The sequence below is a fragment of the Schistocerca nitens genome, chromosome 3 (assembly GCF_023898315.1).
Source record: "Schistocerca nitens isolate TAMUIC-IGC-003100 chromosome 3, iqSchNite1.1, whole genome shotgun sequence".
In the NCBI taxonomy this organism is placed as follows: domain Eukaryota; kingdom Metazoa; phylum Arthropoda; class Insecta; order Orthoptera; family Acrididae; genus Schistocerca; species Schistocerca nitens.
This window is the reverse complement of record NC_064616.1, coordinates 828,547,512-828,566,725: the sequence shown is the minus strand read 5'-3', so window position 1 is coordinate 828,566,725 and position 19,214 is coordinate 828,547,512. Positions and strand designations below refer to the sequence as shown.

General features: G+C 35.8%; 1 protein-coding gene across 1 annotated transcript in view; it reads right to left on the bottom strand.

The window, feature by feature from the left end:
* LOC126248847 (E3 ubiquitin-protein ligase HERC2) overlaps positions 1-19,214 on the bottom strand; it is an 851,297-nt gene that overhangs the window by 611,332 nt on the left and 220,751 nt on the right. Inside the window, exon 19 of the mRNA XM_049950269.1 lies at positions 13,686-13,796. Within this exon, the coding sequence (XP_049806226.1) occupies positions 13,686-13,796 (111 nt within the window). The remainder of the gene's footprint in view (positions 1-13,685; positions 13,797-19,214) is intronic.

Below are 19,214 nucleotides of genomic sequence, written 5' to 3'. Positions count from 1 at the left end.
TTGACAACAATTTTTTCACTAAACACAGGTGATGAGTCATTAAATTATATGAAAGGTGTGTCTATGACATGCTTATAGTGTTCGAAGGAAGCACAGCAGAAGTCAAAGTTTGCATAACAAATTTAATGAACTACACTCAAATATCAATTTCACAACTGAAGCAGAAGAAAACAGTTCTATTGATAGTCTTGATCTGAGGATATCCAGACTTAACAGGAAGCATATTCATATTCAGGAAAACCACTATCACAGATATGGCTATACATAAATCATCTTGTCATCCTATAAGAAATAAACATGCATTTTTCCATGGCATGCTTGACAGACTGATTAGGTTACCATTGTCTATGGATGACACAGAGAACTCAACAGCTTACAGCATCTAGCTGTTAACAATGGATATGACTTTATGTTAGTAGATAATTTAAAAGGAAAAGGTTAGACTAAAAGAAAAGATCAGGCAACGTGAAATCGCATTACGGAAAATTACAAATAAGGAAAACCCAAAGTTTATAATCTTGGCATTTGAGGAAAAATCTCTGATAAAACAGAGCAGATTTTCAGAAACTAGGCTGTGAAAGTTACTTTTCAAACAAAAAATGAAGTTAGGAAAATGATGAGGAGAAAGAATCTATAGCTGATCATTCAGGGGTATACAATGTCACTTGCTGCCAGTGTGACCAGATATACATAGCAAAAACAAGAAAGAAATTTACAAGGAGATTCCGAGAACATTGAGCTGTTTTGAGCAACTATCATAAAACACAAGCATGTACAATAGGGGACAATGAAGAACACATGAAAGTACTACATATAGCAGAAAAAGGTATTCATATGAATCTTCTTTAAGAAGTGGAGAATATACTAATCTGAAAATTCACCCTGATAAAATACTTAATGAGAAAAAGACATTAAAAAAATATCAAATATTTTTTATAATTTGTTTGAATCTTCTGCAACAATGGGGGATTAATTATACCCAATGATTTATACATCTTCATACCTTATCATTAATAATTCTTGACTACATTTTATGCCCAGACTATGACATACATCATCTAAATTATTCTGTTGGTGCTCACATTAGAATTCCCATGAGGTAACAAAGTGGGGCAAGAAAAATTTTTGCTTCAAGTTGCTTATATATATATATACTCATAGAAAGATGGGTCAGTTGTCCAATTAACATGCCTATTTGGGTAGTTATGATCAGACTTGGATAAATGTTAGGTGTTATTCCATTAAGGAACTGTTGTCAACTTATGTGATACCTTTGCACATTTTATTTATCAAATTAACTACTTTAATGAAGTAATACTGTTTCCACAGAGACATTGTAGGTTTTTGACTAAATACATAGTGTGTGTTCTTTTCTGCGATTATTCAATAGCATGACACCAGAGCAAAAAGTGTCGAGTTAAAGTGCTTTGTTAGAGATGCTAACCGAATATAATATACTGTTATATTTGATAAATGTATATAACTATGACTGCATGTTTTTGAACAGGTATTTTCATGTAAATGTTATAATGTAAAAGTAAACTGATTAAAGAGGGCATAGTGTTAGAACTTCTATTTGTTACACAATGATGTAAAAATGAGATGCTTGTAAGAAAAGAAGCAGTCTGGGAATGGACATGATAATACATCTGTATAATTTCAGTGAGCACACTTCAATACGTAAGGTGATATGGCTCTTTCAGAATTTTGTCTGTCCATATATTATGACAATAGGTCTCATTACTTGGTGCATGCCTTATTCTATTTTAACTTTTTATGCACAGAGTTATATAATGCACACTACCACCTTCAGAAGATGGTATTTGGTAATGATGGGGAGACCCATAATTAATTATTTTAGGTCTATTTGTTAAGAAACTGAGTTATCATTTGTAGCATAAGCTACAAAATGTAATGGAACTTTTGTTATTTTGTCACTAGGAAGAGTAACAAAAACACCCAAAAAATAAATTTGTTACTATACATTAATACATAGACAGTATATTGATACGCTATGTGACTATGGATTATTATTAAATTAGACAGTCAAAGCTGCAGAATTATGGACTTGATAGAGGTAACCAATAGTAATTCATTACCACAACTGTGAAAATTCAATGACATGCCTTTGTAGGTTCCATAACAATGTCTTTCTTTTTGTGCCACTACACATAGTGTACCTGTAGACTACATTTCTGTTACAATAAGCATGCATATGGCCACAAAACAATGTCAGATGCTATGAGGGCTCATAGGCATTCCTATTGTGTTAAACAGTATAACAAGGTGCAAACACACGCGCACACACACACACACACACACACACACACACACACACACACACATATTAGTAATAGACGTTGTTGTATAATATGATGATATTGGACAGTATGACTTGTGCCTTTATTATTTTCATGGGTTTTATAACTTACTCTGATGAGCCAAAACATAATGGCCACCTACTTAATAGCTTGTTTGCTCATCTTTGGAATGAAATACATCACTGATTCTTGGTATCAGGGATCCGATAGTTTGTTGGTAGATTTGTGGAGGTATGAAATATTATACGTCTACACACAAGTCAAGTAAATCGTGTAAATAATGTGCCACTGATTTAAATAATGTGCCAGTGATTTACATATGCAGTGATGACAGCAAATAAGAAACTACATGGGTCATTGGTGTTAGAGTTGCACCTTTTTTAGACTGAAGTCAGATGACAGGTATTCCTGCTTAAAGGAAGTCCCTCTAACTAAGGGCTCAACTTCAGAAGACACCATGTTTCCAAGAAGAGAAAGAATTAGCATATTTCATCAAAATATAAGACGTATTAAAGTTAGTGAACTTCTTACAGATGTTGACCCTGAAATTATTGGTATGTTGGAGCACCACTTACATAATTTGATAATCCAGGGGGTTTCTTTACCAGGACACGGATTAGCTGGCTGTTTTTCAAGGAGTTCCTTGCGGGGTGGGGGAGTGGCTATGTATGTAAAAATCAGTATTCCATTTGAGTCCATAGATGTATCATGACACTGTACTGAATAGATATTTTAATGTTGTGCAGGGGCAGTTGAATTTAGTGAAACTAAACATCTAATTGTTGTTGTTTATAGGTCCCCTAACTCTGACTTCAGAGCATTTCTGCTCAAACTAGAGAGGGTTCTTGATTCACTATATAGGAAGTACCAGAACTTAATTGTATGTGGTGACTTCAATATAAATTTTGTATATGAAGGTGCAAGAAAAAGGATGTTGGTAGATCTCCTAAATTCATATGATCTGATGCAACTATTTTTTTCCAACTAGGGTGCAGGGGAACAGTGGCACAGCCATAGACAATATTTTTATTCATTCTTCATTACTAGATGGACATTCAGTTAGTAAAAGGGTGAATGGCCTTTCAGACCATAATGCACAAATGTTAACACAAAAAGGCTTTAGTACTCAAAAAAATGTCATATATAATTACAAACTATATAGGAAAGTTAATCCAACAGCAGTAGAGAGGTTTTTAAATCTTGTCAAGGAACAAGAGTGGCAGAATGTTTATAGAGCCGATAACATAGATGATAAATATAATGTTTTCCTTAACATATTTGTCATGCTCTTCGAAAGTTGCTTTCCATTAGAACATTCTAAACGGGGTACTAGCAGCAATAGGTGGCCCAGGCAGCTGGCTAATGGGATAAGGATATCACATAGAACAAAGCGAGAATCATATTAAAACGTTAGAAGTAGTCACAATCAAGCTACAGTAGCCGATTACAAACATTATTGTAAGGCGCTTAAAAAAGTTATTAGGATGGCGAAAAGTATGTGGTATGCAAATAGTATAGCTAATTCACAGAATAAAATTAAAACTATATGGTCAGTTGTGAAGTAAGTGTCTGGTCAACAGCACAAAGTCGACAATATAAAGTCAGTTCGTAGTAAAAATATTTCTGTTACTAATAAATCAGATATATGTACAGTATTTAACAATCATTTTCTGAGCATTGCTGGTAAATTAAATAAAAAATTAGTTTCTACAGGGAATCATATGACTTTTTTAGCAAATGCCTTGCCGAGATTGATGTCTGAAATACTCCCTCTGTGATACAGAGGAGGGGGAGATTGACTCAATAATTAAATCACTGAAGACTTAGGACTCTCATTGATGTGATGGAGTTCCTAGCAGAATATTAAAGTACTAGGGTGCACATGTTAGCCCTGTATTTAGCCATATTTGTAATTTTTCCTTTAGGAATGGTCAGTTTTCTGAATGATTAAAGGATAACAAGGGAGAAAAGGATAATGTAGAAAATTTCAGACCTATTTCTATGCCATCAGTGTTTGCTAGAGTTATTGAAAAGGCTGTGTATATAAGGATAATTGATCATTTTATGAGGGGCGTTTGAAAAGTCCGTGCAAAGTCCAAGAGGTGGCACCAACGGTGCGTATCGAGGTCATGTTTGGTTAGTAGAATCTTTGGAAAGAACAGACACCACGTTTCAGCCATATTGGTCTATTTCTTTGTGTTTGGCATTCATGTGAATCAAGGAAGTTGAGTGATTGTCAAAAAATGGACGAAAAAGAATTTCTTGTGGTGATTAAACATTACTTTATGAAAGGCAAAACACCTCAGGAGACTAAAGAGAAACTTGATAATTTTCTGTGTGGCCATATGGGCACAAGTGATGCTGAACATTCTGGATGCCCTGTGGAGGTTACGACTCCAGAAATCATTGATAAAATCCATGATATGATGATGGATGACAGAAGAGTTAAGGTGAGTGAGATTGCTAGTGCTGTGGGCATCTCAAATGAATGAGTACATAACATTCTGCATAAACATTTGGACATAAGAAAGCTATCTGCAAGATGGGTTCCACGATTGCTCACGCTTAACCAAAAACGGAATCGTGTGAGGTGTTGCAAGGATTGTTTGCAGCTGTTCAGGAAGAATCCGCAAGACTTTAAGCATTGTTTCATCACTGTGTATGAAACATGGATACATTACTACACTCCTGAGACCAAACAACAATCTAAACAATGGGTTACCAAGAGAGAATCTGCATCAGAGAAGGCAAAGACCGTTCCTTTGGCCGGAAAGGTCGTGGCGAGTGTCTTTTGGATTTTGCAAGGGATAATCCTCATCGACTATCTGGAAAAGGGTAAAACTAATATTACAGGTGCATATTATTCATCATTATTGGACCATCTGAAAACCGAGCTGCAAGAGAAACACTGGCGATTGGACTGCAAAAAAGTCCTTTTCCATCACGACAATGCAACAGCACACACCTCAGCAGCTGTGGTCACAATATTAATGGAAATAGGATTCCAAGTCATTTCACATCCCCCCTATCCTCCAGACTTTGCTTCCTCGTACTACTATTTGTTCCCCAATTTGAAGAAATGGCTGGCAGGACAAAGATTTTATTCAAACGAGGAGGTGATTGCAGCAACTAATAACTATTTTGCAGACTTGGACAATTCCTATTATTCGAAAGGGAGCAACAAATTAGAACAGCATTAGATGAAGTGTGTAAGTCTAAAAGGAGACTATGTTGAAAAATAAAAAAGGTTTACCCCAAACACGTAAGTAGTTTTTATTTTTGCACGGACTTTAGAATTGCCCCTATTATATCACATGATTTGCTATCAAATGTACAATTCAGCTTTAGAAGTTGTTTAACAACTGAAAATGCTATATCCTCTTTTCTCTGTGAAGTACTGGACATGTTAAACAAAAGGTTTCAAACGCCAGGCATACTTTTTGATATAACTAAAGCGTTTGATTGTGTTACTCACAAAATATTGCTCCAGAAGTTGGGCTATTATGGAATATGGGGAGCAGCTCACAATTATTTCACCTCTTACTTTAGCAACAGACACCAAAAGGTCATTATTCACAATGTTGAGAATGGCTGTGATATGGGGTCTGAGTGGGGTATGGTCAAGTGGGGGGTGCCCCAGGGACTAGTGTTGGGGTCACTCCTGTTCCTTATTTATATAAATAATGTGCCCTCTAGTATTACAGGTAACTCCAAAATATTTGTATTTGCTTGGTAGTAAAGGATGTTGTGTGCAACATTGGCCCAGTTTCAAATAGTGCAGTTCATGACACAAGTTCATGGCTTGTAGAAAATAAACTAACGTAAAACTGTAAGACTCAGTTTTTACAGTTCCTAACATGCAATTCAACAAAACCTGTTGTTTTAATTTCACAGAATGGACATATGATTAGTGAAACTGAGCAGTTCAAAATTCTAGGTGTTCAGATAGATAGCAAACTTTCATGGAAAGCCCACATTCAGGATCTTGTTCAAAGACTTAATGCTGCCATTTTTGCTATTCGAACAGTATCTGAAGTGAGCGATCGTTCAACACGAAAATTAGTCTACTTTGCTTATTTTCACTCGCTTATGTCATATGGTATTATAGTCTGCGGTAACTCTTCCCATTCTAAAAGGATATTTTTGGCTCTGAAACAGGTGGTTCAGGCAATAAGTGGTCTAAGTTCACGAACCTCCAGCTGACCCCAGTTCATGACTCTGGATATTTTGACAATGGCCTCTCAATATATATATTCCTTACTGTCATTTGTTGTTAACAATATTAGCTTATTCCCAAGAATAAGCAGTTTTCACTCAGTTAATACTCGGCAGAAATCTAACCTGCATTTGGATCAGACTTCCTTAACTCTCGTGCAGAAAGGTGTGCAGTACACTGTTGCATTCATTTTCAATAAGCTACTGCTCGAATTCAAAAGTCTTAGCAGTGATCCACGCGCTTTCAAATCGAAACTGAAGAGTTTCCTCATGGGTCACTCCTTCTATTCTGTAGAGGAGTTCCTTGAAAAATTAAGTCGATTCTTGTTGTATTGTTGATTGCGTTTACTTAAAATTATGATTCACTTTTTTGGGTTCATAAACATTTTATTTTTATCTGTTATTACTTTTACGTTGTAATTTCATGTACTGACATATTCCATGACCTTGGAGATTTGCTCCTCAGTTTGATCCTATGGAACTTGACGCGTAAATAAATAAAATAAAATAGGATTTGGTCATCGAGACACCAACGTGAGTTCACTATAATGCTCCTTATGGTTCTGGCTCTGAGACATGGACAATTATACTGCTAAAAGAAGTCATCGCAGTCAGGGAAGACAACAAGCATGAGGAGATGGAAGCGGTTTGCAGCTGTCGATTAAGACCACAAGCCCCATGCAAGTGCAGGACAATGTCTCCCATAGCATAATACTGCTACCACCAAATCTGAGTCTGTGGCATGCTGCACATTTTGAGCCACCATTTACCTTGAAGATGGCATTTGTGGAGACGACCATCGACCTACAATAGCAAGCATGTGATGCACCCAAAGAGCTGACACATTTCCATTGATCGACGATCAAATCCCGATAGTCCCATGCCCACTACAATCATAACGGACGATGTCGTTGGTTCAACATGTGAACACGTAGGGGTGGTCTGCTGCAGAGCTCCATGTTCAACAATGTACAATGAACAGTATGCACCAAAACACTTGTGCACTTGTTCACAGGCTCTGCATAATAATTATTTGCCTTTGTCAAAATTGTTTATCTCAATGGATTTCCCCAGTTACAGCCAACATCTTGGCCAAAGTGACCCCCCATCCATGTCTGCTCTGCTTACATACTTTTGTTACCACGCCATGTGCCTGCAACGCAACCAGATGGCATCAAATGTCACAGTGGGCAGTAGTCATAATGTTGTGGCTTAACAGTGTATATCCCACAATGTTTTATCGATGTTATACAGTGACCACTGAGTAGAATCAATCTATTATTGAAATAATAAAGTTGTAAACCCTAGTGTAGGCATTCAGTAGTTAAATTAGGTGCAGTTGCAGTGTTGGTATCTGTGATATGCTGGCACTTGTTTCAATCAGCAGTCATTAGTTTCATGCACCCTGGGTCATTTTGTACAATAATCCCCCCCCCCCTCAGTGCCTTAATGTCTCCATTGAATATTACAGACCTACTGAGTTCTGTGCATGATAACAACCACACACCAATGTCTCTGAGTTTGACAAAACACACAAAATTATGTGATGCAAATACAGCTAATTTTTGTAGTGGAACAGTCTGTTGCAACTTCTATTTTCCAATAGTGTACATGCACAGCTGAAATGTTTTGGAACTACTTTCTTATATTAATATGTGATGTGATACATGTAGTGTCTGCTCATATAATAATTATGTACTAAAATGGTACACACTTCATACATGCATATTTTCTTCTTTGGTGCAATGGGCCCAACGATGGTCTGATCCTCGACCAAAATCAAACATCCATAACAAAAAATACTGCTACATTTGTGCAATAAAAAAATTACAGCTGTATATCTCATTATCCAATTTTTAACCTTTATTAAAGCTGTACACCACCACCTCCATGAAACATTCTTAATTATTTACACCAAAGCTGCTATTTAATATTTACATTGCTGAGAGGGTATTTGGTGATTCTATCTGCTCCTGATCTAAAGTATGCCTCTTTATGACTTCATGGGTGACAAGCAGTATTACGAATGGTGATGTCTGTAGTTGGGGGTATGCAGAAGACATTGAAAGCATTGAGTGTTCCTGACAGTTTAATCAAGGAAGTTAAATCCATTACTCAGTTCTTTTTTTTTTTTTATTTTCAAGGAAATCTTTTTGTGCATAATGTTAAATTGTGGATGGAGGCTGCTAATTTCCTTTGCTGATCCAATAAATAGAACAATGGTGTCATCTATGTACCTTAGATAGTATATTACTTTTCTTTTCCAGTGGCCTGTTCTTCAAAGAATTTATTTTTTAGATGGTCTAATGTGCCATCACAAGACCATCTTTCTGTGGGAATATTTGGTCTCTGAAGCTTAAACAACTGTGGGATAACATTATGGCTAGTAAACACAATAATCTGTAAACTTTTGCTTGAGATATTTTTCTGTATTTCTATAAGTGATGTTGATGGTCTCATCAATGGGTGTATAGATTTTTACACCTAAGGAAAGGATCTATACTATATAGCCATGAACCTACAATGCCCCAAGCTAAGAGTCCAACCAAAAGTACATAAATCGAATGTCCCAATTAAACCCACAACAAACTATGTAACAGTATCACATACTTCATTGAGAAAAAGCTAAACAAACAGTATGCGACAATTACACTTACAGTTGACAATATACTGTCAAAAACTTGATAGATTAATTGTAAAAAATAAGAGACATAAAAATCCTGGACAACAGTAGGTTCTTTTAGATTAGATTAGATTTACTTTCATTCCAATTGATCCACACTGAGGAGGTCCTCCAGGATGTAGAACATGTCAGAAAAACAATAATACATGACAAATATTTATAACTGACACAAATAAGCTACTGTACCTTCCACAGGTCCCAAGTGGAATGATTTTTTTAAATGAACGCTATATGAAAGAATCATTTTACAAACACACATTTACTATGACTATGAATTTAAAACTAAAAAATGTTTTTTTTTTATTTATAAGGTAATAAACATATAGTAGAAGTAGTATAATACTTAATTACCAAAAAAAAAAAAAATGTTGGTTCTACTGAGAAATTCATCAACAGAGTAGGAGTAGTTGGCCACCAATAAATCCTTTAGGCTTCTCTTAAACTGAATTTAATTGGTTGTTAAGCTTTTTATTGCTGCTGGCAAGTTATTGAAAATGTGTGTTCCTGAATAATGCACACATTTTTGTACAATAGTAAGTGACTTTGAATCCTTGTGAAGATTATTCTTATTTCTAGTACTGATTACATGAATTGAGCTGTTGGTTTGAAAATGTGATAAATTTTTAATGACAAATTTCATTAAGAATTAATATATTGGGAAGCCGTAGTTAGTATCCCTAGTCCCTTAAATAGGCTTCTGCAGGATGTTCTTGGGTTTACACCACATATAACTCTTAATGCATGTTTTTGTGCCTGGAGAACTTTAGCTTGGCTTGATGAATTGCCCCAAAAAATAATCTCATATGACATTATGGAATGAAAATAAGCATAGTATGCCAGCTTTTTCATTTTTATATCACCTATGTCTGACTCAATTCGCATTGTAAATAGAGATTTGTTAAGACGCTTCAGCAGTTATGTGGTGTGCTGCTCCCAGTTGAATTTATTATCAAGCTTTAATCCCAAGAATTTAACACTGTCCACTTCTTCTATCTGCTTGTCATCTTATGTTAGGCATACACTCTTGGGATGCCCCTTACAAGTTCTGAACTGCATGTAGTGGGTTTTCTCAAAGTTTATTGACAAAGAATTGGCTAGGAACCAGTGATTAATGTCCACAAATATTTTATTAGCCATTCTTTCTAAGACTACACTTGATTTGATATTTATTGCAATGTTTGTATCATTGGCAAACAAAACAAACTTGGCATCTGGTAATGTTACTGATGAATGGTCATTTATATACACAAGAAAAGGTAAGGGCCCTAAGATGGAACTTTGTGGGATGTCACATGTAATTAGTTCCCAGTTGTATGATGCCTGATAGCTTAACACATGTCTCTTTCCTAAGATGTAGCTAATTAAATACTCCTATGTACCAACAATGAGACCATTGACATACAAAAAGAAAATCTCTTAAAATACAGAAACATATCTCAAGCAGAAGTTTATAAATTGGTAGAACTACAAACCATAATATTATCCCAAATATTTTAGCTTCAACGATCAAATATTCTCATAAAAAGATGGCCTTGCAGTAGATAGTCACATGTCTGGAACACTAGCAAACATGTTTCTAGACCACCTAAAGATAAATTCTTTGAAGAACAAGATCACTGGTCAAGAAAAGTAATATACTATCTAAGATATGTAGATGACACCATTCTTCTATTTAATGGATCAAAAAGGAAATTAGTGATCTCCATTCACAGTTTAACAATATGCACAAAAAAATCACATCAAAAATAAAAAAATGAGCTGAGTAATTGCATTAACTTCCTCAATTTAACTGTCATAAACATTCAATACTCTCAATATCTTCCGCAAACCCCCAACTACAGACATCACCATTCATAATACCTCCATCACCTATGGAGCCGTAAAGAGGCATACTTTACATCAGGGGTAAATCGAATCACCAAATACCTTCCCAGCAACACAAATATGAAATCAAAACCAAACAGTGGCTTTGGCATAAATAATTAAAAATGTCTTTTCTTCAAAACATCAAGATCTACATCTACATCTACATCCATACTCCGCAAGCCACCTGACGGTGTGTGGCGGATGGTACCTTGAGTACCTCTATCGGTTCTCCCTTCTATTCCAGTCTCGTATTGTTCGTGGAAAGAAGGATTGTCGGTATGCCTCTGTGTTGGCTCTAATCTCTCTGATTTTATCCTCATGGTCTCTTCGCGAGATATACGTAGGAGGGAGCAATATACTGCTTGACTCTTCGGTGAAGGTATGTTCTCGAAATGTCAACAAAAGCCCGTACCGAGCTACTGAGCGTCTCTCCTGTAGAGTCTTCCACTGGAGTTTGTCTATCATCTCCGTAATGCTTTTGTGATTACTAAATGATCCTGTAACGAAGCGCGCTGCTCTCTGTTGGATCTTCTCTATCTCTTCTATAAACCCTATCTGGTATGGATCCCACACTGCTGAGCAGTATTCAAGCAGCGGGCGAACAAGCGTACTGTAACCTACTTCCTTTGTTTTTGGATTGCATTTCCTTAGGATTCTTCCAATGAATCTCAGTCTGATGACTTTTGAGATAATTAAAGCTGTCATGTCATTTCTGAGGCTAACAGCTGCCTTAAAGTTGGTAAAGCAATATCCATTATCTTTCTAACTTTAAAGCCTAAATCCTTACTAATGATAGAATACACAATGAGTATTTCAATACCTTTCTCAATTAAACTATTGCAAAACCTTACAGATTGCAGTAAAATTCTTGCCTGATCACATTCCACTGCCTTTCTTATTTAAACATAAGAGCTTTTAACAAATCTGATATGCATATTGTGAGACATTTATGCTCATCGCATCTGTCAAAATGACAGCACAGGTTGCACATCGATGGTGATGTGTGATGAACATATTTAAAGAGATTTTTTTTATGCTGATGTGTCAAGTTATAAAATAAAACCAGTAGAGTAAATCTTCAGCCTTTTCCTATAATAATCTGCAAACTTAATTGTTCCTTTGGTTGATGCTACAATGTCCACACTTGCACAATGTAGGACGCTTGAAAATGTGCACATTACATGAACAGAGTGAGTCAAGTGGTAGAGCATAATTTTATTATGGTTTACTATTTAATACATAACTTCCACCTCTGAGCAATTGGGGTGATTCTTAATTAATAAAAAACTGATTAGTTGAGTGAAAAAATGCACACCAGAAAAAAATTAGAGGCATCATGTTAAAACCATGTATCACCACCTGTAACTTGATAATGGTCTCAATGCAGCAAGGATGTGATGACATTTCTCTCCACGAATGCTATATCCAATTCAAGCAACTTATTGATGATTACATTCCATAGATCCACCAAATTGCAGAGATGTTAATTGCTACATTTCACCTGCAATTCAAAATAGTCCCAGACATTTTCTACAGGATGGTGAGAGGATGATCTATTAGGGCACCTGAAGTGCAATAGGTTTCATGAGTATTTGTCAAACCAGAAATGTGTGTTGCAGCAGTGTAAACACAGACAGGAATGTCCATAGCATACTCATCACAAAGATTTAGATGAAAGGACAAGAAGATATGGTCCATTTTCATTAACCAAATGGACATCTTTTCATAATAAGCATACTACAGCAGAGCAGTCTACATTTTGCACACTTCTTCATTTAAATTCAATTAAAAAAGGAAGGCCATCTGCTAATAAAATTTTCATTTTATCATATAATTTTCAACAAATAACACAGACTTTTTCAATAGCTCACATAAGCATTTTATTAAATAACGTTGAATTGTTCTATTACTACATATTATTATGACAAGCCAATGGCTTCATTCTTAAGACTCAGGCACCCTACCTTTTTTCAATACATGAAGTGACTGTAAACAAAGCAGACACATTCGGCAAGTTTCGTTTAGTTGGGTTCACAGTCAGTCAGTTGATTCTAACAAATGAAAGGTCAGAATCTAAGAATAAAGTATGAAGTTATGAATGTGATAAAATAATATTTAACAAGCAATTTGAAACAAAGTTTATGATTATTGCCACGATACTGCTTACATTATGTGGCACGTCACACTATTCCTTTACATAATTTGTGCAGATTATTTCTAAACATGAAGCACACACCTGTGATGGATTTGCTATTCAGTAGTACTAAGCAACTTTAATCAATATAATTATCAAGAAACAAGCATCAAATTACCTTGCCAATATAAGCTTTGGTTGAAATACATTAATACATTTGGAAACAAGCACAAACATTTTAACTAGATGCTTAAAAATACTCTGATAATTTCAATAAGTTAGGTAACTGACCTTCAAATATGCTTTAATCAAATTAGAACATGAATAAAAGTTTTAAGAAAAATTGCAATGCTGACAAAAAGCCTGAGCCAGCCTGATAATCATATTTTTTATTTAGTATACTGTAAGCTGAACACTACAACTGTTACAATATTTACAATATACTTGCACAAAAGTATATCCCAACCTTTGAATGCTGCTTTCAGAGCTGTTTCAAGTCCTCCATCTGCCATCAGGCTTGATACTAGAAGATCTGTCATGAAGCGATGACCTGGGCTTGTATCAGAAGGATCAGTTACTAGAAAAATAAATAAATACGTAAATAAATAAACACTTACACCAGAAAGCTAAAAATAACTTATTATTTTATGAAGAAATGACACAAAGAAACAACTGATTGAAACAATCAAGGTTACAGAGATTATATGGAAAGTAATCTACAATATTCCTTTTAAAAATATCAAAAAGCTCCGGATCTTTTGGGATACAGCACGTTATATGAGGCTAGGAATGGGTTGTCCTACTGTTAAATGGTTGACAGCAGTACACACAGGGTCCTTCAGCTACCCCTAACGATGATGTTTTATGCAACCTCTAATGTCTTATCTGGTCTTCAAAAACTACGTGAGAGATTTTCATGTCCTCTCACTTGCTATGCACAAACTGTTAGTGCTACAGAAAAAATGAACAGGACCTTCTTGTAGGAAATTTAATGTAGTTCAATTTTGTACTGGGCTACATTTTCACTGGAAGCCACGGTTTTTGAATTATTAAAGAAAAACATACAGAAGTGACCTTCAAATGTACCTCCACCCTCCACACTCATCCGTCACCAGTCAGGATTTCTGGTATGTTGTTTGCGGCACTCCCTCCTACCACTGCACAAAAATTTTAGGCTGCATGAACTACTTCCAATACATTTTTTTATCTCTATCGACTGGGCTATTACACCATCAGCAGAGTCAGCTATGTTTTTAACATTATCAATTTAAACACACCCATGGAGGTAGCAAAAGAAAAATGACTATTGTAAACATTACACTACAACTAATTACACTGACAATTCAATCCAAACTTAACCCTTACAAGCACAGTAACTTCGTAGTCCGAAGGCCTGGCAAATACAACAACATCTGTTAAAATTAACAAAACTGTTAGGTAAAATTTACACAAATGTCAATTTTACAACTTGTAGGGGCTCGACTGAGCTGGTGACATAATAAGGCCAGTCAATGAAGACCAAAAAAAGGTCAAATGTGGGAAATAATTCACACAGTCGCTTATTTTTGTATAGTAGTACGAAGGATTGCCGTGAACAATATATCAGAAATCCTGACCAGTGGGGCCTGAGTGTGGGATCATTTGAAAGTTACTTTAGTATGTGTTTCTTGAAGAACTCAAGAACAATGGCCTCTAGCAGAAACATACCCCAGTATAAAATTTAACTGAACCAAGTTTCCTACAAAAAGGTCCTGTTAATTTTTTTCTGTAGACCTAAAGGTTTGTGTATAGTGAGAGAATATGAAAATCTTTCAAGTGATTGTTGAAGGCCTGATGTAATATTGCAAGGTGCATAAAACAACACTGGTAGGGACAGCTGAACCTTCTGCACTCATGCGCACACACCAACGCATGCATGTGTGCATGCGAGCTTCCGAGATGCGACTTATTGTTTGCAGTATAGCAGATATCATTGCTGCTGACCTGTATTTGAGCCTGGGTGGATTTGCAACATTTAGGTTGGAGTCTGGCAGTACAGTGAGCAGTGCAGTATGATTTTCAGCAGGTGTTTACATTTCATGTGTAATGCGTACTTCCTAGTCTGACAGAGTCAAAACTGTGTCATTCAGACAAATAAACTGAATGACTGACCATGGGAAGATCAGTGATAATGTTATGAGGTAACCTCTTGAGGACAACCATGGTCCTTAAGTCTGTATACACCATATTCAACCACGAACTGTTACTGTACAAAATACAATTCAATGCTTTGTACAGTTCTGATATGAATCTGTAATAATTAATCTTTTATTGTGTACAAACAAAACAACCATCATGATATGTGCTACTGATGAAATCAAGTCATTCTATAGGTACGTTTAGGTCTACAGCCTCACTCTGAAAACCACAGTAATGTGTATGGCAGAGGGTACTTCCTATTGTACTAGTCATTAGGATTTCAACCCATTCCATTCGCAAATGGAGGCCAACAGCATTTTCCTAGTATACTTCCAATGAACAATAAAATGAAGTCTGCCACCTGCTTTACCTACAATTGAGCCTATGTAATCATTTTATTTCATACTCTAGTATATTGTTTAACTCAGATATTTGTATGAGTTGGTGGATTCCAGTCATAACTCATTGATACTTTAGTTATGTGGTACTACTATTCTCCATTTTGTGAAGTGCACAATTTTTACATTTCCAAACATGTTAATCAGGTGCATGTTTACAAGATTTTGAAATCTTATTAAGGTGTGACCGATTATTTGCACAACTTTATTCAGACAGTACTTCATTGTAGATAATTACATCACCCACAAAAAATCTAAGTTTAATATTAATATCAGCTTGCTAGTGATTAACATTGTCAGGTCATCACTAGAATCAATTCCAAATCTGAAAACAGGGTTATCAGTTAAGTACAAAACTAAGCACTGAAAGTACATTTATTACGGACACCAACGTATGACCTACATATGACTGAACTCCTGGAGGAGAGTGCAGCTATTTATACAAACATTGAATATTCCAGACATTACAAACATAAGAAATTTTGAGAACCTTCAAGAACTGGTAAATGGTAAATGACAAATAACTGGGATTGAACTGGCAACCTGCAGCACACTAGCCAGTAACACTAACTGCCATACCATAATACATGCAGCACAGCTTGTGGCAATATATAATTAACTGCAAAGGTCCCCCCAACACTCTTCCTTGGGACACAACTGAAGTTACCTCTACATCTGTCAATGACTCTTCATACAAGATGACACGTTGTGTCCTCCCTACCGAAAATTCCTTAATCCAGTCCCAAATTTTGTTTGATACCCCGTAATATTTAATTAATAATTACCAGTGTGGTACTGAGTAAAATGCTTCTAGGAAGTATTCGAAATAGTGCTTCTACACAGTTTTCTTGATCCACAGCTTTCAGGATGTCATGTGAGAAAAGTGCACAATGAGTTTTGCATTGATTAGTGTTTTTGGAATCCATGTTTATTGGGACTGAGGAGATTCTGTTAGAGATACCTCATTACACTTGAGCCCAGAATATGTTCTAAGTTTCTATGACAAATGGATGTCAAAGAGACTGGATGGTAGTTTTGTGGATCACTTCTGTTCCTAGACTGATGTGAACTGTACTTTCTTCCAACCACTGAGCAGAATTTTTTGTCTGAAGGATATATGATATATTTTGATTAATACAGACGTCTAACTAAACTGGAATCTGTGTATACAATCTGACAGGGATTCCATCAGACCCTGGGACCTCGTTCACCTTCAGCAATTTCATCTGTTTCTCAATGTCACTGGCATTAATAAAGTACCTACATCACTCATCTTTGCAGTGGTGCTATAATTAAAAAGGAACAGTAACCTTGGAATTTCCTTTGCACAGGAACATTTTAAAAATAGTTCAATATTTCTGCTTTTACTTTGTTACCCTTGGTTTCAGTACTTGTGTCTTCCCTGAGACTCTGGATACTAACTTGGGTGCCAATGGCAGTCTTTACATATGACCACAATTCGTATAACTGTAAACTACATGTCTGTTATCTGTTGTCTAGTGGATTGTGTGGATGCGGCATGTGCGCTCTCATTTGTGTGGTATTTTGTTCTACTTTGATGGCAGGTAGCAGACTTCTTGGTTCAATTAGTAATTTCACTGTACATTGTTATTCTATGAACATCTGTAATATAGTATTTTATCCACCCTCAGCAATTGTAATTGTATATAACGACCTAATAAGCAATAAGCTGCATAAAAGAAATTTAATTTCTTTACTGGTTTATGACTCTTAGTGCCCTCCTTCAGAAGGTTAAACTATTTTTCTACAGACACTAAGAACGCCATGACCATGACATTTTTCTGTACGCATCTTACTGTTGACACTCGCAAATAATGTGATAGATAGAACCTTCTGAAGAAGGGCACTAAGTGCCCGAAACTGGTAAAGAAATTAAATTTCTTTTATGCTAGTAGTTGTTTGTTATTTTGTTATATTTGTAATACAGATATTGTTTTTAATGAAGCTGACCTTCACCTAATATTTTATCATACACGATGTAAGCACAATGGACTGCACACCTATTTTTATTTGTCTTAGCTCCAGGTACAAAAGTTTAGGTACCTTCTTTTTAAATGACAAAAAGAGTAGATTAATTAAAGTGAACTTTACTGCAGTAGCAATATTTACTGTAGCAGAATACAGACATGTCAGTCATCACAGCACGGCAGTCTAAACTGTTTATGAAAACTGTCAGCACATATGTGAGTCTGATGGTACTCAGATTTTACAACTTTGTGATGAAGCTTGTTTCGCTAATGATTGTGACTGTACCACTTATTTATTTATATGTGTCCAGAACATAGCATACAATACATATATTGTTGAATATATTACAAGGATTAAAATCATATACACATTATGATATTCCACGTGGTGCCCAGAATTCTGCTGTACGAACTGCCTTATCATTCGCAACAACCAGATATCCAACGAGATAGGTTCTGCCAGTTCTCTGCAGTTGATTACTGTAATTATATGTAGAATTATGTGATATGATCGATGGTATCTAATTGGGTGTGGGAATATTCCAATTTTTCTTAAAATGATTTTAGCTCATTATTGACTGAAATTAATAAGCTGTTTTATACACATTTTTCTTTTGTTAGGTCATATGCATTGCAGTGTATGGGCCACTCCTAAAACTGTAACACCACACTTTGTTTTCAGGTCATTCACTTGCATGAAAAAGTTGTTCACTCAAATCTGAGAACACTGATGCCACATGCCTTGATATATTTCCCATGAAGGAACAAGCTTGTACCCTGAGTTCTCCCTGGTTCATGTTTCCCCTATACATGTGCCTAGAGCAACAACATACATGCTCCTCACAGTCAAATAAATGAGTACTATTAAGTCCTGTATTTCCTGGAGAGACAATCCATGGGGGAGGATAGTAATTGAAGTACTTTTGGTATCACTACTATGTGATTCTCAGTAGTTCACCCAACACATCCATTCACAGCAGCTTTCTGTCACTTGATAAATGTCAGGATGTTTTCTCCAGCTAAATCTATATCTACACGATTACTCCATAGTTCACAGTTAAGTGTTTGGCAGAGGGTACACAGAACCACTTTCAAACTATTTCTCTACTATTCCACTCTCGAATAGCATGTGGGAAAAACAAAAACCTAAATCTATGTGAGCCCTGATTTCTCTCATTTTATTACAATCATCATTTCTCACCAATGTAGGTGGAAGCCGAAAAAGTATTTTTGCATTCAGAACAGAAAGCTGGTGAGTGAAATTTTGTGAAAAGATATTACTGTAATGAAAAATGCCTTCATTTTAAATTTCCACCCCAACTCACTTATCATACCTGGTGATACTCTTTCCACTACATATACATCTACATCTACATGGTTACTCTGAAATTCACACTTAAGTGCCTGGCACAGGGTTCATCGAACCATTTT